The sequence below is a fragment of the Mus musculus genome, chromosome 11 (genome assembly GCF_000001635.26).
Source record: "Mus musculus strain C57BL/6J chromosome 11, GRCm38.p6 C57BL/6J".
In the NCBI taxonomy this organism is placed as follows: Eukaryota; Metazoa; Chordata; class Mammalia; order Rodentia; family Muridae; genus Mus; species Mus musculus.
Genome location: NC_000077.6, coordinates 50,750,734 through 50,773,606, shown reverse-complemented (window position 1 = coordinate 50,773,606; position 22,873 = coordinate 50,750,734). Strand labels below are relative to the sequence as shown.

Here is a 22,873-nt window from a genome sequence, read left to right as displayed (position 1 = left end):
GCCATTCCTGACCTTCCTCAGTTACAGCATGGCTACAGCATGGGTTTGGGAGTTTGGGTGGGAGGAAGGGGCATTGGATGGGGAACTGGGAAAATGATAAAGGTTCTAGTGGATTCCTGGAGCCAGGAGGTAGATGCTACCAACCCAGGCACTTTCTAGACTAGGTTTCAGCTCTTGGGAGTTCCCTGCAGGCCCCAGTTCTCTCTCCCTGCATCTGTAGGCACAGGACTAACCTTGCATGCCCGAGGGCCCAAAATCCTGCCGTGTGAGAAAGATGGCATGGTCGTGGTACTCATCGTGGTCTGTGTCCGGCTTCTGCTGGAGGTAGGCCCATCGGCAGACATTCTCCAGACTCTGAGAGGGGTTTCCAATCTCAATGAGGCTCATGGACTGCAGTGGATGGAGAGAGACAGGCAGACAGACAGACAGACAGATTACTATCTGGCAGATTATCCAGGAGCCGAACAGTTTGTTGTGCTGACAGAACCAAGCCATTGGGGATCTGGTCCAGGGGCCTTGAAGCTCCCTGCTAAGTCACTCCCATGACATTTGCCTTCCATTCAGCCATATTCTTCTGAATTGAAGAGAAGGTTCCTTGTCACCCTTGCTTGCTACGAACCCCTGGTGGCAAGCCATCCTCCTACCGAGCCCATTCCTTGGTCAGAGGCAGGACCCTGTTTGCCCAAGACTGTTGGGCAGAGAGCTGACCCTCACCATGCTACCCAGGCTCTTCTCAGGCATGACAACTTGCTTCCTGTAATGACTGAAGAGACAACAAAGGAATGCATGTATGTTGAACACAGAGGAATGGTCTAGTAACCAACATAAGTCTAGCCTATGGATAGGTCAAGCTACCACATCTGGCCCGTAGGCTTGCCTTGTTTATGAGGCAGGCAATTCTGAGGTGGTCACTGTCACTTGCATCCAAAAGAATTCGGAGCAACACACTTCTTTTTGCGAGAACCATGATCACTCTAGGCAAGGGCAATGGCTGGCTGGTAAAAGATAGCAGTTAGCTGATTGTCATGGCCTCAATCAGCCTGGGAAAAGAATCCCAGCCAAGTCTTGGAAGAGACTGAAGAGTTCAGCCAGAAATATACAGTCAGGCATTGGGACCTGGAGAGGAATAGGACTGGGGGCAGGAGCCAGGTTGATGCAGGGTAAGAACAAATGGGTCAATACTATGCAGACAGAACCCCTCCCCCACCCGCAAGAGGTTCTGTGAAGAGGTTGAAAACTCAGGTATCTTTAGGGGTTGTGTCCACTGAACACTAACCCATGGCTGGCATTTAAATTCCAAGGCCCAGACTTTCCAGAGCTGACTTCTTGGATGGGTCTAATGTTAAATGTAAAGTGTACAAAGCTTGGTGGGTACAGTGTCAGACCAGCACAGCAAAAAAAAAAAAAAAAACAAAAAAAAAAAAACAAAAAAAAAACAAAAAAAAACCCACCTGGGTTCAATTCCCAAGCACCCCCCAAACCAATAGTACAAGTAAGCATTGAGGAAAACAGCTTTAACATACAACAAAACTCCATCCCACTCCCCAAATCAATCAACTAAGAACTTCTGAATAAAGGCAGTTCCTAAAGTGGACACCGCCCCTCCCCCCCACCTTGTAGACAGGGGCCAAAACCGCAGGTGGACGGAACACCCCCACTGCTTTGCAGAATGGTCCCTGCTGGTTCTCTCCTCCCCCCAAGACGCTGGGCTCCAGTCCTGAGACTCTCTTGGCAGACAAGGTGATTTCACTGCCACGGCAGGATAATTTATTGAAATATTGATCTGTGTTTTTGTTCTTGCTTTGTTTTCTTCTCTGCCTGTTCCAAGAAAGCAGGCTGCTACAGCGTTCCCCAGCCTCAAGGGGTTTGTGCTATGGGAACAGAGCTCAAGGGGTCTAGGTTCTGCTTCCTAGCTTTGGAATCCCAAGAAAGGTCTCTAGAGAGCAGGGAAGAGAGACAGACTTGGGGAACACTGCCCCAGATAGGAGCCGCACTACAGAGGAGGACTCCAGGAAGATAGAACTTCAGAAAACAGTATCCATGTGCTGTGCCCTTGTAAGCCTTGATATGCATGCAGGCACCCCAAGAATTAGAGCATTCAGGGTTCTCAAGTGACAAGATGTAGGTGGTGCATATATGGTCATCCCTTAATGTCTGCTGCGGGAGTGATTTTAGTACTCCAATGAAGACATCAGTAAAGGCTCAAGTCTCTTCTATTAAAGGATACAGCATTTGCTGCATCCCCACATCTCTTTCTGTATCCTTTACATAAACTCTAAATGACTTATACCATGTACCGCAGTGTAAGTGTGGAGCACATAGTTGCTATACTGATTGTTTAGGGAATAACAACAAGATAAAAGCCTGCATATGTTCAATACAGATGTCCTGCTTCCTCCTGATTATCCTCCATCTGTAGTTGGTGCAATTGGCAGAAGCCAAGCTGTGGGTGTGGAGAACCAACTGTATTTTCTCCCAACCTTTTCAAGGTCTGGCCTATCTCAAGCAGGCACTGAGGACCCAAGGGGAAGTGTTCTTTGTTCTTACTAGGTCTGGAACATTCTAGGGGGTCCCAGAGTGCCCTGTCCAAAGGATGGTCTGTGACAAGGCATCAATATTGTATCCAGGGCTAAGGACAGGGCACATATGCATTTTAGAAAGAGCAGATTCTTATGGGGGGGAGCAGTCAGGAAGGGGAAGTAAGTGTGGCTCACTGCACTGTTAAAGGGTCAACATCTGGTGGGCGACAGGAGATGTCAGGGCCAGGGGGTGTGGACATGGGCAGAGGATGTGTGGGGAGTGCCTCACGACTTAACAGGGAGGGTGTGCGATCTGGTCACGGTGCTGTGGCGAATCTATCTTGAAGATGGTCTTTTCTGTATAGTTTGTTCACCTGGTGAAATCTCCAGGGAGTGCCTGCTTCCTGATTCCAAGGAACAGGATCCACCACTAAATGTATATACAATTGGTCGCCTTCAGGCCAAGAGGCAACCTTGGGGCCCAAGCTAAGCCACCCAAGCTAAGCTAATAGAATCGAGGCTTAAAGGGCTGAAAAGCAGCTGATGTGCCTTAGAAGCACAAAGAAGTTTCTGTCTCTTTCCCCATGCCCTTTTCCCTCACCCTCCATACTTTCCACTTGGGACCCACAAGCTGTCTTTCCCCACATGACCTTAAAAGACTCCTCCCAAGGGTCTGGAGAGATGGATCAGTGCTCAAGAGTGCATACTGCTCTTGCAGAGGACCTGTAGCCCCAGCTCCAGCTCAGAGGACCTTCCCTACTCTCATGCACATAACCATGCCTACTGACCTCCACACATGCACACATTATTTAAACACCTTTTAAAGAGCTTAGCTTGAGGCAGAGATATCTAGGACAACTGAACATGTCTAGGCCCTTGGAGAGAGACCCAAGCTGGCTGTGGGCTCCCACAGGGCCATATCTAGATACACTGCTTGTTAGACAGGGTCGAGGCTGTCCCTGTGCTGTTCAATGAGCATTCATGATGATCACAAATGGGATGAATTAATGAATGAACAAAAATCAAATATACACACGCTGGAGAGTCACGCTGGGCCAGGGAGGGCCTAGAGGCTGCAGGAACATTCCTAGGAACTCATGGAAAAGCATCACCAGCAGGGACAAGCCCAAATGCTGATGGCAACAGCCAAATTCTTGGCTCTTTGAGAACAAGCCTCTGCATACGTCTCATTTAAAATTCAAAACTGCCTAGGACATAAGCACTGTCATTATCCTAATTCCCAGATAAGAAACTTCACCTCTTGCCATTAAAGTCGTTGACTCCAAATCCTGAGGTGGAGGTGGACGTCATACAAAGGTTAGGAGGAAGTTTGGCTGGAAGTAGGTCTACTTCTAGACAGAAGGCAAAGGAAGGGCGGGCTATGGAAATAACCACCAGGTGGCGCTGCTGCTACAAGAATGCAATGCCAAGATCCTGAGGGAGGTCGGCAGGCTAAGGAACACAGCTCCTCCAGGCTGGGCGGCAGATCTGACTTGCAGCCGGGCAATGGTAGCCCTCTAGACACCAGACAGATTCTGGGGTCTCACCCTAAACAAACCAATTAAGGCTTGTGCAGAGAGCTGTATTCCAACCGCTGCTCTCTTGACACTTGACTGTTTACTGTGGAATGCGCTGAATTATTTATGTTCTTCCCTCCTTCGGTCAAGGAGACAGAAAAAACGGGATCTGCTGTTTGGAGGCCAGTCTCCATGCCTGCCAACAGGAAGGCTCTGCAGGCTGGGCGCCACCACGTGGTGTCTGTGAGCACACACCCAATCCCAGGGCCACGGACAGGGAGCTGGAGGTGTGGGGTACAGGGTGCACTACTGTTCTTGGACACTTTCAGTCCCTTTCTGGGCTCCTCTGACCCAAAGTGTTTGGGTCCAACCTGAGTACCCAGCTTAGGGCTCAGGAACTTTGACCTGTGACTGTTTGGGCAGGACATCCAGTTTGCAATAGTTATTGTTAACACCCATCTGAGAATCTATAATCCCCTGGGAGATTTGAGCGTGCCTGTAAGGGATTGTATTGATTCTGTTAACTGAGGTGAGAAGACACACCCACCATGGTGGCGCCATTTGCTGACTGGAAGCCTGGGGAGGACAGAACTGAACAGAGCTAAGGATAGGTTGTTCTTTGGTTTGACGGATAATGTGACATGACCAGCTACCTCAAGCTCTTGCCACTGTGGCTTTTCCCTCCATAATGGACTGTAACCTGGAGCTATAAACGGATATAAACCCTTCCCTTAAGAAAGCAAGACACAGTCCATACCCACAAGTCTTTTTCCTTGTCTACTCTGGCAGTGACCATGTGGCCCACTCTAGTGCCAGTGGTTCAGGCTGCAAGGAGACCTGGCTTCAGCTGGTACCAAACCCATCCCAGAATGCCCTGGCCCTGGGAGACCTCAGGCTAGCCCACCAGGCAGGAATTAAGAAAGCACACACAGGGCTGAGATTCAGGCTGTGTAGAGCTCTCTTCTCAGCTTCAGTATTGCTGACCTTTGGGGCCAGTTAACTGTGTGTGTGTGTGTGTGTGTGTGTGTGTGTGTGTGTGTGTGTGTGTCCTGAGCATCTCCCAAATTATAACAGTGAAAGTGTCTCTAAACATCAACCCGAGTCCGTGAGTGTGGGCATAAAGTTGTAGAACCATCGGTTGGGAGCATTGGACATAGGGGGAATGGCACAGGGGAGCCAGGCTCAGCTCACCCAAGATCTGTGCTCTCTAGCCTGACAGAATGACAGCAACTGGCTCATCCTCTAGGGACAAAGTGGCTGTCATGTATGACTTTTGGTAGATCACTCACCCCGTGGAGCCACGTTTTCACTGTCATATGGAGATGGTGACAGTGACTATGGGTGCCCCCTTATCATCAGGGGATGCCTGTCAGTCCCATGACAGGATGCCTGAGACAGTGAGCTGAGCAAGGCTCTGAGGACACTATGACGCGTCCTCCCAGGCAACATCACCAAGACGGAGTGATTAAAACATACACGGCTTTGACGGTTATGTGACTGTACTCTCCTCCTTGGGGAGAAATACCGCTGGACCACAGGGCCTGGAATCCCCGAAGGAGGTATAAATAAAGTCATCTGACTCCCAGCGAAGGGAGCCTGAAAGCCAGGTGGGGGTGGGGGTGGGGGCTTCAGACAGTGAAGAGTCAGCAGTCCGTCTGATCTCCGTGACTGCAGTCATTCCTGTCAAGCACTGGGGTCCCTCAGACTTCCTCTTGCTCAGAAAACAAGATTCTGCCATGTTAAGTAAGTCATCCAAGGTCCCACACGTACCCCTGGGCTGGCATGAATGCCAGGACCAGGGCCCACCATCTCTGATGGCTTCAAAACAAGTTCTGCTCTATCTAGCCTGACTGCCTGCAGCCTCGGGGACTCCCCAAGGCTGGTGTCTTCTGTTCCCATCTGTGGCATGCAAGGTGATGTGGGTGGCTCAGAAGTCATGGTACAGGTGCCTTCTAGACCCGCCAGGGGAAAGCAGGCAAGAAGGTATACCCATCGAAGAAAACCAAGCTACTAGAACAGGATTCAGTGTTAAATAAGAACTCCTGACATGGTCTAAAAATTAGACTTTATATCTTGGAACCTAATTTCTAATACAATAGTATTAAGATGTGGAACCCTAGAAAGTTATCAGGTCAGTAGGACAAAGGTCCCTGAACTAGAGTGGCTCTCATATAGCTCTGAGACCTGTCCCATCCACCACTCATGAGCATGAAGCTACCTGTGAGGACTCCAGATCTCCTGACATTCAGACTTTGGACTTTCTGGCCTTCAGAACTATGAGCAATAAACTGTCATTTATTAAGTATCAACCTAAGGTAGACTCATTAGACCAGATCAAAAGGACAGAGGCGCCCTCCGGTGGTAGCGTCCAGCATTAGCACTGTCTCATCTATTCTAGACCTAATGGCTCTGGTGAGGAGGTGTGCCTAGGATGGCTGGCGACAGGTAATTATGCCAGGGGGTCTTTCCCAGACTAAAGTATAGACTGAGCTTGGCCCCTAGGGTCTTTGATTCAAGGCTATCTGAAAGAAGGCTCTCTCCCATCCATCCCAGGATCCTCTCTGCTCTTTCTACAGTGGGACACATGGCAAAACCACAACGGTGTTGGCCCAAGGCTTTAGCCTGCAGACTCCTTTCCTCCCAGCATGTCTCCGCCTTCTACTAATAGACCAGGAACGTCTGACCTTTCACCCAAATGCTGACAAATTTCAACAAGCAGAGCACACCCTGTCTCAAGCTAGCCTTCACAAGATACCTTATGTCCTCGGAATGTCCCCAAATCTCTCATCTCCATTTCCTTTGATTTCCATCATCCAAGGAAATATTTAAAATGAGAACACTCGAGTAGCTTTGGTTCCTTCTCAAAAAAAAAAAAAATCAATTGAAAAGCCAGTTGCTATGCAACCCACGAGTGCGGCTGATGCTCGGCTCCCTGGCTGGTGGCATATTGTATAAAATAAGATAATCTCTTTTCTTCTGCTTCATATATATATATATATATATATATATATATATATATATATATATATATATATATATATATATATAAAGAAATGGAGAAAAATGTTGTTTTAGGAAGAGCTTGAGATGACTCGGAGGCCTCCCGTGAGCTCGAGATAAACAGCATACCTCTCATGTAAGGTTGCCAATTTTGCCCCCACTGGAGCCTAATGGGACCTGGAGATGAGGCAGGGAGGGACTAGGGGGTGGGAGCTGATACAGTGACAACTAGGGATGCATAGTAGGAGCTATGGGTCTGTGCCACTTTTTGCCAAAGACTAAGTCATAGTTTTATAGGCCCTAGAGTGCACCCTGACTGTGGTAAGCACAGCTTAGGACTTCCTGGCTCCAGCCACCTTGGTTTTACAGGGCTTAAACTCTCTCAGAGATGAGGTCGCATTCCTTGTATTAGTCACCAGTCCCGTTTCTGTGACAAACTGCCTGACAAAGTCAACTTAAAGGACGAGGGGCCTCTCTTGGCTCTCAGTTCAAGGGCAGGAATAGGAGGTGGCTGGTCACATGACAGACACCCACCACCAGGAAGCTCGGTTGGCTTTCTCCCTGTTCTTCAACCCAGGACCCCAGCCTACATATGGTGCCGTCCACATTCAGGGTGGCTCTTCCAGCCACAGTTAACCAGAGACTTGTTTCCACAGTGAGTCCAGATCCTATCCCGCTGACAACCAAGCTTTACCATCACAGACCCAGTAGGAACCCAGAGGTAGCATGCTGAGTACCTTCCCAGAATTCACCTGTCCCATCCCCACAGCCCCATCTAGTCCCTCTCCCAACCCCCAGCTTTGCTTTCTCCATTACTGAGGCTATGTAGGGTGTGGAGGTGGCAGTAGACGCTGAGCCTCTCAGCCCTCAGATCTCTGCCTGGCCACTGTGCCCAAGGTCTGCCTCACCTCATTGTGTAGCTTCATGGTGCTGGCATCTTATCTGTCACTTGACAAGGAACAGCTGTACAGCTCTCGTTCCTGTACACCCCAGAATGTACTCAGGAGGCCAGGGCGCCTGAGCTCAGAGTACATCTTGTACAAACATGGCACTCTTTGGAGACCCTGACACAGAACCTCATCTCCGGAGCTATGCAAGGTAGTCTGTGACCTGTGGCCATGGGTGCCTTCCACACAAGAGAAGTGAAGAAATGAGGAACTTTCACAAGTAACTGGAGGGAGTGAGCGTCTCAGAAAATTTATGGGGTTTAATCATAAAAAAGCAGGGCTCTTTTTTTTTAATATCTTAGGCTCAGCCACATTTGCCTTTTCTAATAATTCATCTGCAGAAGTATTGGTGTGCAATCAAATGGGGCTAGAGGCTGGATTCCCTGTTTTGCCAGACTCCGTGGATACTGGCAGCTGCCCTGGAGTGGAGCACTCCTGTCCTCTGTCACCTATGACCCCAGGGGGCACATAGCCTCTCCCCCACCCCACCCTCCTCCGCCAAGATGCTGCCCCTGGACCTGCAGCCAGAGACTGCCCACAGTCAAGCACAATGCTTCTTGTCATTTAGTTCTACGCTGTCCCCCAAGGGGTCTGTTAAAGGCTTGCTCACCAGTGGAGGTGCCCTTGGGTGGTAGACTCTTTTGGGGGAGGAGCCTTGTGGGAGGAAGTTAGGTCATTGGGGGTCATGCCTTGGAAGAGGGGGGTTGTGACTCATTCTCTTCTCTGTCTTTGCTTTCCAACCTCTCCCCACCTCTGTTCCAGAGGTGGATACCCTTTGCTTGCTCCACACTTCCCCCAGGCTGCCCCACCACTAAAGGCTTCAAAGAAACAGGTTGAACAGACATGAATGAAACCTCTGCAATCACGGCTTGGACACAGGTTCTCCCTCCTTTTACGTTTCCTGCCTTGGGTATTTCAGTCCAGGGACTAAAAGCTAACACACCTCTGTGGTTTCTTCTATGCTATAGTCTGAGAATGTCCGTTCCCAGCTCTGAGTCCTCTACATGCAGGCCAGAAGCAATCCATCCTCTCTCTAGTCCCTCTGCCCCAACTCTCCAGACTGCCGCACCAGCACAGCGTTCTCCCTGTCTGCACTTCTACATCCAGGATGCCAAGATTCCAAAGGTGGATTGGATTCCTGTCCCAGTTCACGAGGGTTTCGTCCCAGACACCAGGGCAGCAAGCTATCCTTGCACCATCTTGCCACAGGACACACACCTGTTCTTGAATGTTCCTTTTAAAAACAAAAAAACCAAAAAAACCCAGAACCATCCCATCAAATATCCAACTATTAACCTAGAAAAACCATCTCTCCTTTCTCAGTCTTTCTAGAAGAAACAGTGTGGTTTGTTGTTGTTTGGTTGTTTTTTTGCTTTTTTAATTTTACTGTCATGAATACCCCTTTCTTTCTGTATGTTATACATCTGTCTTGTACTACCTCAGAAACATATTTGGATTTCTGTGATTCAGGGGATGCTTTTAAAAATTCATGTGTCTTTGTGTAAATTCATTTTGTCAATGTGCACCATGTACATGCAGGATCCCACAGAAGCCAGAAGAGGGAGTCAGCTTTCCTGGAACTGGAGTTCCAATCAGTTGGAGGTGCTGGGAACCAAACTTGGGGCCTCTGCAAGAGCAGTCAGCCCTTTTAATTGCTAAGCTATCACTCTGGCCTTGGTGCAGAGAGCTTTGTTTTCTCAATTAGCTCGACTACAGGTGTTGTTGGGTCACAATGTTTGCTTATGAAATTTCAGTCAAAGCCAGACGGCATAAACAATAGTGATCCCGTGAGGTGATACCATCTTGTGACACCATGGCATTCTGTCTTAGTTTGAGTGCACTGTGACCTCAACACAGTGACACAATTACCCACTTTCACATCTCAGGATCTGTGCCCATTAAGTGATGTGGCTGTGTTTGTCTTTATCACTAAAGTTTTAACTCCGTGGATTTTTACAATGGATTCTCTTGAGTTTTAATCGAAAATGATTATAATTTTGTCTGCTCTTCTCAAATATTAATTTCTTGTCATTTAAATCTAAGAACCTTTAGAATCAGAGTATGAGAAACACGTGTCAACAAACTTATGTGTCTTGATTGTGTGTGTGTGTTTGTGTTTGTGTGTTATACCTGTGGAGGCAGGAAGTCAATACTGGGTGTTGTTCTCAATTGCAGCCCCCTTATTTTTGAGTCAGGGTCTCTCCCTGGACCTGGACCTCCTTGGTCTGGCTGTGTTGTCTGGTCAGTGACCTCCAGGGCTTCTTCTATATCTGCTGACCCGGTGCTGGGGTTATAAACACATCCTTCCACCCCCAGATTGTTTTTAAACAAATGCCAGGGATCCACATTCAGGTCCTTGTGTGCATGGAAGGACCCACCTGTTGCTAGTTTTACTGCCACCGCCTCCAAGGTGACAGTTTCCAAAGCAAGTCCTGTGGAATGTCTGGAGGGATCCACCGAGAAAGAGGTTTGAAGAACGGCGTGTGCCCGTGTTCCCACAGAGCTTCACCACGCACATTCCACAGTCCCTGGGACACGATGCCATGGGGGGTGGGGTGGGGGGAGCACCTGTGTGTGTGTGGGGGGGATCACCTGCTTTCCTTTGCTTTAGGAGCACCGCCTGCCCAGCTCTTTTTCTGTGTAAACATCTATTACCATTCAGCTGTACGGAACACCTTCAGGGAAGCTCGCTTCTTTTCCGTCCTTTAAATACAATGTTGACTGTCTGGCTATCATCTCTCAGGATGTTGTCTTAGAAACAAGAGACCCTCCCAGCTTCCCTGCCCCTGTCACCCCTGTTCTGCCCATCTGTCATCATCTTCCCTAGGATCTCTTTCTCAGCCTTCACCTCACACGGCCCACTCCACGGTGCAAACTTCTCATCTTTATCCCTACGCTCCAGGTTTCCCTGTGGGATGCCAGGCTGATCTATCCTGGCACCTAGGCTGGGGTGGCGCCAAGCACCTGGTGCACCTTCGATACTGCCGGCCTCAGTTGAACTCACGAGCTTCTCCCTGAGTCAGCAGCTTATCATCCTGCACTTCCTGACTTGCGTGTGTCCCTAAGTCTTTTGCTCCTGTGGGAAAATGCTCAAAACAACGAACTTTATAAGCAGAAAAGGTTCATTTAGTTCATCGTTTTGGGAGGTTAGAAGTCCAAGAGCCTTGTTGATATGGTCCCGAATGAAGGTGACGCACCATGGCAGGAGCACCTGGCCATGTCTCTAATGGGAGCAGAGGCAGAGAGGAAGCAGAGTTCTGCATCCCTTTCGTTAACATTCCCCAATGACCTAAAGAGCCCCCCTCCCCCCCCGCCATCTGACAGGTTCTGTGCCCTCAGGTACTGCCTCCCAAGGACCAACACTTCGTAGTGAAACTTCAAAGAAGAACCAACATGTGACCCACAGCAGGTCAGGGCCTGTGTCTCTCTGTGTCTGGCTGTGTCTCTCCGCCTGCACCCACCTAGCTCCCAGGTGCTCTGAAGGAGGCCTTCCAGCATGTTCTTTAATCTGCCTTCCTTTCTCCATCACTGTAGCCTTGCTACACACTTTTCCATTAATGACAACAGTGTCCTCAGTGTGGGAACCCCGTTGGGAGTGCAATCAGATCATGCCACCTTAAGAAAGCCAAACTTCGTGGGAGAGGGCACATGGATGGATCCTTTTGGGATGACCAATCTGGCTTTTATTAATTCATTTTTGAGATAGGCTCTCATGTATCCCAGGATGGTCTTGAACTCACTATTTAGGCAAGGATGGCCTTGAACTCCTGATGTTCCAGCTTCCAACTCACTAGTGCTGAGGTTATGGGTATATGGCAACTCCATCCCTACCCCTGTTCATACAGTGCTGGGGGCTAAACCCATGGATTTGCCAAATAAGCTACATTCTCAGTTCCCGGTCTGGATTTTTTATTTAGTGTGTAAGAGAGTGTGTATGTACATATGTGTGTGCATACTTGTGTATATATACTGCCCAGTCGGACACCGGTGTCCTCCTCTTTCACTCTATTTTAAGAATCTCTCTCTCTCTTTCTTCTTCTTCTTCTTCTTCTTCTTCTTCTTCTTCTTCTTCTTCTTCTTCTTCTTCTTCCTCCTCCTCCTCCTCCTCCTCCTCCTCATCCTCCCCTTTCTTCTTCTCCTCTTCTCCTCCTCCTCCTTCTTCACTCCCTCCCTCTCCCTCTCTGAACCAGACAAGATTGCCATAACCCCCTGACCACTCTTTCTGTCTCCATCTCCCTGAAGCTGGGGGTGCAGGCATTTGCACAGACATTTCATCTTATTATGTACTAATTTGGATTCAAACTCCTCGTGACTGCAGAGGGATCCAAACCTGAACCATCTCTCCAGTGCCACAAGCCACGTGCATGGCAGAGCCCAGTGCCTCCATCCTAGCTTTCTTCTCTCTACTCTCTGCTATTACCCCTCCCCTTCCAGCACAAAGCTGCAAGTCTTACCCCCCTCCCCACCCCCATTCAGTATCCAGACTAGGAGACAGACAGACAGACACTCTTCAGGCCTAATAGTACCCATGGCTTTGTCAGCACAGTTCAGGAACAAAATACACGGTTTTTAAACTTTGATCTAGTGTGATGAGGATCAGACAGCAGCTTTAAGGATCAGGCAGTGGCTTCGGGCTATCACTTGATGTTCAGACCAAACCACGGAAGGCTTTCCTCCCTCTCTGCACAGATCATACGTACCATAAGAACAGGGAGAAATGGAGAACTTTACAGAAAACCCCAACCAATCAAAATGCAGAGTTGTAGATCCCAGTTCCCATGGATACATCTAAAAATCTTCACACCTAAGGCTCAGGGGACATTGCAGAAGAGGCAGAAAGACTGTTAGAGCCAGAGGATCAGGACGTTAGCCATGAGTCTGTGTCTCCTACTAATTTCAGAAGCTCTGCTCATGAAGTCTCACCAACATGGCTGCTGAAATATGAACTGAACAAGGTTGTAACCAAGATGCTAATATGGAGGGGAGGGGCCGGCACAAGGCCTCCACCTACACGAAGACCCACAGACGGTGAAGGGATATCAAGAGCAGGAGAAATAGACTTCCCCAGAAAAGAGCACACCACCTGGTTATCTAAGACTAAATGGTCAACCCTGAAAACACACATACAAGTATAATTACTCAGACTGGGCAGGTAATGCTTAGGAGTATATGTCTATATGCACACACATATGATGTCTATGTGCACACACATATGATGTCTATATGCACACACATATAATGTCTATATGCACACACATATGATGTCTATGTGCACACACATATGATGTCTATGTGCACACACATATGATGTCTATGTGCACACACATATGATGTCTATATGCACACACATATGATGTCTATATGCACACACATATGATGTCTATATGCACACACATATGATGTCTATATGCACACACATATGATGTCTATATGCACACACATATGATGTCTATATGCACACACATATACATATAACAACAATTAATGAAAAAGAGGCCAGGGATTTGAAGGAGAGCAAGGAAAGGTATCAAGAAAGATTTGGAGGTAGAAAGGGAAGGGGAGAAATGAGATAATTATAATCTCAAAAATAAAATTAAAAAGACAAAAAAATATATAAACACATTCAAAAATCAAAGTATATGATTTTTGTTTGAAAAGCAGAAGCAGGGAAAGTCCAGGGCTTCCTCGTTTCCAGCTTGAATGATCTACACTGCCTGGTGTTCTCTCACTCTCTTCTAGGAACAATTAAGAAGGGAGAATACGCTGGGCGGTGGTGGCGCACGCCTTTAATCCCAGCACTTGGGAGGCAGAGGCAGGTGGATTTCTGAGTTCGAGGCCAGCCTGGTCTACAGAGTGAGTTCCAGGACAGCCAGGGCTACACAGAGAAACCCTGTCTCGAAAAAATAAAAAACAAAAACAAAAACAAAACAAAACAAAAACAAAAAACAAAAAAACAACCCCCCCCCCCAAAAAAGGAAGGGAGAATACAAAACAACGTGCGCTTCTGTATTTTGATATCAGCCTTGTTCAGTGTCTGTGCTCAGAATGACTCTCCACGGAGCTATCACAGGCAGCATGTCCACAGTAGAGTACAGACCCATTTCCCCAATTAAATGGAGGTATTCTCATCCCCGTCCTTCACGCCAAGAGCTTGGAGGTTCCCGAGACAGCGAGGCTCCTGGCCAGGATGGAAGAGCTGGAGTGACCCAGTCTGGGGAAGCAGGGTTAGCTCCCCTGAAGGGGAGCTTCATATTGCTGCCATAAACACCATGACCAGAAGCAACTTGCAAAGGGAAGGGTACACTTGGCTTGCAGGTACTGATCAGAGCTGATGATGAGGGAACTCGGGCAGGAGCCTAAGCGGAGGCCATGGAGGAGTACCAGTCACTGACATGCTCCTCATGACATCTTCAGCTTGATTTCTTGTACCATCTGAAGCCACATGACCAAGGGTGGCACTGCCCAGACAGGCTGACTTCTCCCATATCACCAATCAAAAGAAATGCCCTGAAGACTTGTCTATAAGCCAATCTTATGGAGACCTTTTCTCAATTGAGGGTCCCCCTTTCCAGAGGATCCTGGCTTGTGTTGAGTTGACAAAAAAACTAATCAGACTTGGTTAGGAGTGCCCACAGCAGGGCAGGAAGAATCTGCCCACAGCTTTCTCGTGGAGCTGATGCCCCCCCCCCCCCCCCCCCCGTGCTTCCCCTGCTAGGAGGAGAAGTGTTCTGTAGGTTTTATTACAGTTGTCACACAGTGACCTGGGAGAGAGGTTTCAGCACTTCCCCTCACCCTGGCCCCAAATGCATGAGCGCACAAGTTCCCAGTCAAACCAGACCATCTTCAGCTGCAGTTCTATTCGTCCCAGGCAGTTTTCACAAAAGTGTTTTCAAGGTCAGGGCGTGTAGCTCACGTGGCAGAGTGCTTGCTTAGCACGCTTGAAGCCTTGGGCTCAGTCTCCAGCACCACATAAAAACAGGGGTGCTGGTGCATGCCTATAACCCAAACACTTGAAAGATGGAGACAGGAGGATTAGAAGTGCAGGGTCGTCCTTGCAAATTACAGAGTGAGCTTGAGGCTATCCTGGGCTACATGAGACAAACAACAAACAAACCAACTGACAAAAGTCCTACAAGCCCAAGCTTTTCAAAGTGGTTCGAATGTTTTTAAGGTTCTAAGTATTCTTCTCTCACATGTCGTCACACTTGGCGCACTTCACTGGCGTACACTGCCTGGGAAGGGCTTTAGTTTTTAATCATAGAAAATTCACTGACATTTTCATTGAGACGTAAACACTTGTGTGGTTTTAAAGCACTCTCCAGTGCCACATCCAGTGCACTCATCCCTCCGAATGACAAGGAAACATGACTTCATAATCCACTGCCCTCGCCCCGCCCCATCACCAGGACCCTAAACACGCAAAGCTTAAAAAGCCTGAGCCCCAGATTAAACACGCCCTCAGTTAGCTTTCTGCTGGTCTCTCCTCTGTGCCTAATGGCCTTCTTTGGAACATTTTATGTGAGCGGAAATAAATCGCTCCTGAAATTGCTTCTGTCAGGCACTTTGTCATAGTAACAAGAGTAACTAATCCACCCTCCAGGACCCTGGGGGAGGGGCTCAGCGTTCAAGAACAACAACAACAAAAAAAAAATGGGGGCAGAGGGACCTGGTGGTTCAACATTCAAGAGCAAGAAAGATGGGGGCAGAGGGGCCTGGTGGCTCCCTCTGGTGGTCAGAGAAGAGAGATTTTAGATTTGCTCAGAGGTGGATGGCAGATAACATGAGCCAGAGATTCCCTGATATCAGAGACATTGCTATACACAGCAAATAATTTGAACGTGCCTTTCATAAGAAAACCAGCTATTCAGAACCTGGACCCCCTGAGCCACCTCGAAGACAGAATCCCAGTCTCAGCTCAACCTCATTTGCTGGCTTACGCTCTGGGATGCCATTTACCTGCCCAAATCCCTCAGGGCCAATTTCAGTCACCTTGGGGCAGCCTTGTTCCTGAATCCGCCAAGACTCTATAGTGAGGGCCCCAGGAGCCTGCTCACTGCCTCCCCCACTCTCTCTTACTAAGACTACACAGCAAGAGGTCCTTGAATCCAGAGTCCTGGCCACACCCATGCTGCCTGTGCCTCAGCCTCGTGGGACCACAGCTCTCTCTGCAGTGGTAAGGAGTCTCAGTGTGGTAAGGTCAGTTGGCCTTACCTCATGGAGTAACAGAACTTGCATTATAAAAAAAGGACCCTGATATAGCTGTCTCTAGTGAGACCACGCCGGGGCCTAGCAAACACAGAAGTGGATGCTCACAGTCAGCTAGTGGATGGATCACAGGGCCCCCAATGGAGGAGCTAGAGAAAGTACCCAAGGAGCTAAAGGGATCTGCAACCCTATAGGTGGAACAACATTATGAACTAACCAGTACCCCAGAGCTCTTGACTCTAGCTGCATATGTATCAAAAGATGGCCTAGTTGGCCATCACTGGAAAGAGAGGCCATCACTGGAAAGAGAGGCCCATTGGACTTGCAAACCTTATATGTACAGGGGAACTCCAGGGCCAAATAGTGGGAATGGGTGGGTAGGGGAGTGGGGGGGAGGGTATGGGGGACTTTTGGGATAGCATTGGAAATGTAAATGAGGAAAATACCTAATTTAAAAAAAGGGTCATGTGTCACGGTGAAGGGTGTATGGAGTCTATAGTGGGTGTGGATTCACAGCTTCTTGCTTGTTATAGGACCCTAGAGTGTCCAGAGAAAGTCAGGGCAGTGTGAAAGAAAAAAATCTCAAAGGATGCCCCATTCATTTCAGAGAGAGGTGGTGTGTTGGGCAGGAAAACCCACCTTTGCGTGGCTCAGCAGGATAATCCTCACCAGCACCACATTGATGTGGGCCCCCAACGACTCATCATGGTAGATTTCGTTGACCTGAAAGACAACAGGGAGATATGATCAGGAACCATGTGCCAAACTCGATTCTGGCATCTTGTCCCTAAAGCCCCAGGTAAGAACCCAGGGACCCCACCTGTCTCTTTCTCTTTGCAAACTTACCTCCAATTGTCCATCAATTCTAAAACTACCTCTTGATTCATCCCTCCATGACCTTCTCCAGCCCTGGCTGCTACAAACACCTGCCTGGATTTCTGAAGCGTCCCCCTGAGACACCCCGCCTGCTGGCCCACAGAGTCTTCACTTAGAGCTGAACTTGAACCAGAGAATTCACTCGCCGCCATCTCCCACTGAAGCATGGAGCTCCTTCCAGAAGGAATGAGAGCTGTTGTCAGAGCAGAAGCCACTCCTGGCTGTTGCTGCTCGGTGGGAAATGTTACCCGTGCACGTGCTACAATCCACACTTGTATCCCACAACCCCGCACCCATGCATTCAATCAACCCAGGTCAAAATTATTTGGAGAAAAGTTGGCAGAAAATGTATAGACTCCCCCCCCCCCCTTCTAAGCAATAGAACGGCACTTGTGTGTTATGAAGCACTGTAAGTAATATAGATTACTTGATGTATGTGGGAGAGTGTGTGTAGGTTAAACCCAAATGACACACATATTACCCCAGCGATCTGGATACTTGAGAGGGTCCTGCACCAGAGCTCTGTGGATGCTGAAGGATTCTGCAGGATGCTGCAGTTGAAGATGTGGACCATTTGGACCATGATTAACTCTACTTTCATCCCATTAGTGAGAGCAGTTATCATCACTAGGTCTCTTGCCCCACCCACTTACCTTGTTCCATGTCATGCCTGTCATTGTCTTCTTTCACATTTTGAGTACTATTTTATTTTTGTGTACTTTTTAAAAATATATTATTCTGGGTCATGTCCGAAGCCGGGTGGTGGTGCACGCCTTTAATCCCAGCACTTGGGAGGCAGAAGCAGGAGTCCAAGGCCAGCCTGGTCTACATAGTGGGCTCCAGGACAGCCAGGGCTACGCAGAGAAACCCTGTCTCACACACACACACACACACACACACACACACACACACACACACACACACACACACACACTTCTTAGCAGGCATCTGTAGGCCTCCTCAGATATCCACACCACAAAAGGATGTGTGTGTAGGGTGTGGGGGGAGATGACTTCCCATGCTTTACAGCGTGGCTACCACCCTCCAGAAACTCATGCTAGGCTAACCTCAGGCTCAGAGCTGTTAGGCGTTTCCTTGCTATTTGGTCGCCTCCATCTTCCCACCTCACACTCAGAACTTGTTGGACCAGCCCTTCACTGCCCGCTCCTTCACTGGTGGAGTGCGCTCTATCCCTTCTTGTAGTGTAGTCTCGGAGTGAGTCACCCCCTCCTGGAAGGCCCCCCAAGTCAGAACTGGTACCCCATCCTTCTCCAGCCCCATTGCCACTAAGCTCCCCCTCAGTCTATACTTCCCCTCCTTGGAGGCCCCTCCCCCTAGCCCCAGAGCAGAGCAGCAAACAGTCACCAAATGCTGATGGCAGACAACCTGTGAGTCAGTGAGGGGAGAGGTGTGGACCAGCCATGGATGCCATCTGTATGCAGACTGGGCTGAGAGGCTGCCCATGGTGGAGAGTCAAACACGGCCAAGCTACACCAGTCAGAGCCCTCTACACCCCAATTTCCAAACATTCTTCTTTGGTAAACTGTAATCTCTCCCTCTAAACACCAGGAAGATACCTCCGGAAATCTAGCTGGAATGAGGAAAATCAAATCATCATGGTGGAGAGGGAACCAGGGCTTGGGAGGCGCAGGCCCAGTGGCTGCTGCTGTCACCACAGCTGTGGCTAAAGACAGCACCAATCAGAGCCTGGAGCTAACAAGCTCACTGGTCCCCAAACAATGCCACCCTCAACCCCAACACACAGGAGCAGCCAGGCAGATTTCTGAGCATAAGTTGGCTTCTGTTCTCCTGCCCTCGTCTCTTTTGGGAAAGAAGTGAGGCTCAGAGCTGCAGGAGCATGGTTGACCTGGGATCATGGCTCTGAGCTGTGCGCTGTCTTGAGTCCCCTGCATGCCCTGTCTGTCTAGCAGTATGGCTGAGGGACATCAGCTGAATACCCAAATATCCACTTTAGCTCAGAAAGCAGAACCCAAGGGCTGTGCCCACCTCACCCACCACCCATCCCCCACCATCCGCTGTTGCCTCTGTAACACCAAGAGTAGAAGCGCTTCCCACAGAGCTCCGTCGAGGATCTGATTTCCCCACACACATACACGATGGAATGGTGTTTATGAAAACCCAAACTGTATTTTTCATACTTGGCAAACTGGATTGCCCCTCCATTCTGCATGAGGTTTTGGGGAGTGGGTGGACCCCCACCCCCAAACCACAGCACTGCTGCCTTAGCTTTGAGGCCCCAGCTAGATTTTCTTTTTCAGTCGTGCTGAGACAACAGATCTTAAAAAAAAAAAAAAAACCAAAAAACCAAAAAAAACAAAAAACAGACCTTTTACTTAGGGAAGAAAGGAGTTTTCTATATTTTTAATTGCTTATCTACAATGAGCAAGGCCAGGTCATGTGGGCTCACAGACTCCTGCTGAAAGTCACAGCTGGGAAGAGCCCAGGCCTTGGAAGGTCTTGCTGTAGCAGGAAGGGACAGGGACAGGGGAGCAAAGACAACCTTGCGGCCTTTAGGGTCTTCTCTGAAGGGGGGGGGGTAAGATAAGGTGAGCACAAGCGGCCCCCATGGCCAACGAGAAAAGCAGAGCACACTTCGACCCCTCGCTGCCTATGCTTGTGAAAGGGACAGGCCCCATTCCTCAGAGGCTCCAGGGAGCTCACACAGAGACTCTACATGCTTGGGCACTGAGCAAGTGACAGTGGCGTCAGCTCGCAACCATGGACAGCAGATGCCAGGGGTCGCCTGAGCCCCATGGCACAAGGGCAGGATTGTTGTCAGTTTATCTGGAGCTGGGGTGCTGCCGTGTTTCAGAGGGAGCCCAGGAATGCTGACCTGCAGGAGGTAATGGGGGGCTGTAGAATGGCTTCTGTAGCAAGAGTGAACCCCAAGCACAGGACCTCAGCCTCAAGGGCAGATGTCGTGGGACAGATGTATACTAATGGAGTTCCATATCACAGGAGCAAGGAGTGTGCTATGGAAACCAATTATGTACCACCCCATTCATAGGAAGAGATTTTAAGCCACGATGCGATAGCTTTTTGAGGATGACCTTCAGAATTAATCAGGTAGGTGAGGGCAGGGGTTAGAGTCCTTTGATGGCATTAAGAACCTGTGGGACAAGACACCAAAGAGCTACTTTAAACTTCACTCCCTCCCTCTCCTCCTTCATCTTCCCCCTCATCTCCTCCATACACGACTAGGAGGTGGTTGGATTAGCTGGCGATCTTGATCTTGGAGTTGTCAGTTTCCAGACACACTGTAACTCATACTGGCTCTCTGCTGCTTTATGACAGTTGCCCCAGCAGAGGGCCTGCTGTGGTGTGCATTGTAAATGCCCCTCAAAGGCTCTTGTACTGGAGGCTTGGGAAACTCGCAGAACCTTTTGGGTTGGGTTGGGTTGGGTTGGGGTGTGGTGGGGTGGGGTGGGATGTGGAACCTAAGAGAAAGAAGTTAGGTCCTCAGGAGCATGTGCCTGAAGATATTAGGACCTGGGTCAGTTTGTCTGTCTCTACTTATGTCTTTCTCAATTGCTTCCTTCTAGTCGTCATGACATGAACATGTGAGCTGTCTGTCACATGCTCCACATCAGGATGTCCCACAAGCCTCCAGTGCAAAGGCCAAGGGACCATGCACTGAAACTTCTGAACTCATAAGCCCAAAGAAACCTTTTCTCTTTCTAAATTGAAAGCCTCAGGTGTTTTTGTTACAGCAAGGAAAAGCTGACTAGTGAAAGGGCCTTAACCTTGACCTGGCCGAGCATCCTTCCAAAGGCTTTTAAGCAGGAAGAAACGAGCCTCCTTCTCAAGAGCTAGGTGATGTGTGTTCTTCTATCCTAGGTCTGGAAGCTTTGGAACAAGTAACATTAGATAGAAGAAGATAGATAGAAAGTCATGTTTTCCCCATGTTTAGATTTTAGGTGTCAGTGTTGACCCCACCGTACATTCATCTGAGGGACAGGCCCTCAGTGGGACATCACACTGTGGGCTGAGTTACACAGGAACTGTGGCTAGGTATCTCCCTCTGCAGGTCAAAGGCAGGTACCCAGGGATGGCTGGTATCCCTGTGTGACAGGAGAAGAGGAATGGGACCCTGCAAAGCCTCAGAGCTTGCTTAGAAGCTGCCAAGCCTGCGAAGGTGGTAAGAGCTCAGTAGGAAATATGGGAATGTCCCTCACCTTGCTTGTCACTGACTAAACACCTGAAAGAGACAATGTGGCTGGCGCCCCAGGTCTCCCTTTTCCTCTCTTAACACTGCTCTTCACTATGGCACCAGAGTAACTTCATCCTTCCTGTGTCTAAATCCCTTTGTGGCTCTAGGGAGCCACCTGGGACTCTCATGGCCCTATCTACCTTCCTAGCTCTATTTGAGCTGCTTTCTTCAATGGACTTCTAGTTCTGACAGCTCAGTCTGCCTCCTTCCAAAGTCACTCTGCCAGTGTACACACACACACACACACACACACACACACACACACTGAAACTCTTTTTTTCCCCCAAAGATTTATTGTCTTCAGACACACCAGAAGAGGGTGTCAGACCTCATTATAGATGGTTGTGAGTCACCATGTGGTTGCTGGGATTTGAACTCAGGACCTTCGGAAGAGCAGTCAGTTCTCTCAATCGCCATCTCTCCAGCCCCATACCTGGAACTCTTACAGCCCCTCTCCAGCCCTGAATTCCTTAGCTACCTTAAGAGAATGTGCCACAGTGATTCATGTTTCCAAAGATGCTGGTATTGACTCCCTTGCTTAAACTCCTCCTACCTCCAGGCCTTCCCACCATACTGGGGGGGGACTCCATAGCTCCTTATGGATGTCAGGAAGATGGAACCCTACTGCTGCCTCTTCTAAGATCCTCCTTGCACAGGGGGCCCGGCCTCAGGCTTTTGTACCAACTTCACCTTCCCTAGCACAACCGTGCAAAGAACTACACAGTGATTCTAGTCCTTAGTAGGTGTTAAGTAGAGTTGAGGACGAATTGTTGCATGCATGCATGGATAGGTGGGTCCACTTCGGAGGCTGTGGAACAGCACGCTGCCTAGCCTCCTCCCCTCCCCCACCGCAGCCAGCCCCCCTTTGCCATCCTTTCCCAGAGCCTGCATGGTAGGAGCAGTGCAAACTTTCACCCAGGTTTCATGGGGGAGGGGAAGCCCTGGGACAGTGCCCTTGAGCCCTGTCTTTAAGAAACTGATCTTGGAGCCTTTTATCCCTGTGGGGGGAAAAGGCTCAAAGCCCCAGCACTTCTCTGTAAGCTGGAGACCAGCAGCTGGCATTTTGGGGGAAATGCTTTGTGATGGGCTTTTTGTTTATGCAAAGAGACAGCCAAGTTCCTGCTCTGGAATAAACTGGGAAGGACCTGGCTCTGCATGACAATGTCAACGCTTGCCCAGTTGGTGGCAAAGCATCCCTGAAATGACAGTGGGCCCTGGACGGTGGCCTGAGATGGGGGCAGAGGAGTAGTTGGGTACAAAATAGGGCTACCTGACCACAAAAGGGGGCTCCTTATGAGGGAGGCCTGGTGTCCCCGCTGCTTGGTGGACAGGCTTTGAGCAGACCAGGGGCTGGAATCCCCATGCGTCTACTGAGCTAAGTTTGGGGCAGTGGACAATGTCTAATGCTCACCTTAAAAAACCTATAGAGCAAAGTCATCTGGGGGAGTCCCTAGAGGGTGGGGGAGGGCACAGCCCCTGAGTGGCTGCTATGCAAACTCCTGAAGTAAATAGGGAAGAGGCCAGGTTTGGGCAGCCAGGGTAGAGGATAGTGTGAACAAACGGGACTTTTGGGGAGAC

At 49.2% G+C, this 22,873-nt stretch overlaps 1 protein-coding gene and 1 non-coding gene across 3 annotated transcripts in view; one reads left to right on the top strand and one right to left on the bottom strand.

The window, feature by feature from the left end:
- Adamts2 (a disintegrin-like and metallopeptidase (reprolysin type) with thrombospondin type 1 motif, 2) overlaps positions 1-22,873 on the bottom strand; it is a 205,489-nt gene that overhangs the window by 33,967 nt on the left and 148,649 nt on the right. For both annotated transcript variants that reach the window (NM_175643.3, XM_011248901.1), the window contains 2 exons: positions 16,828-16,911; positions 234-390 (listed from right to left, as the gene is read on the bottom strand). In NM_175643.3, coding sequence (NP_783574.1) covers positions 234-390; positions 16,828-16,911 — 241 coding nt within the window. The remainder of the gene's footprint in view (positions 1-233; positions 391-16,827; positions 16,912-22,873) is intronic.
- Positions 15,427-17,473, top strand: Gm51860 (predicted gene, 51860). Its single transcript, NR_168696.1, has 3 exons — positions 15,427-16,156; positions 16,796-16,987; positions 17,096-17,473.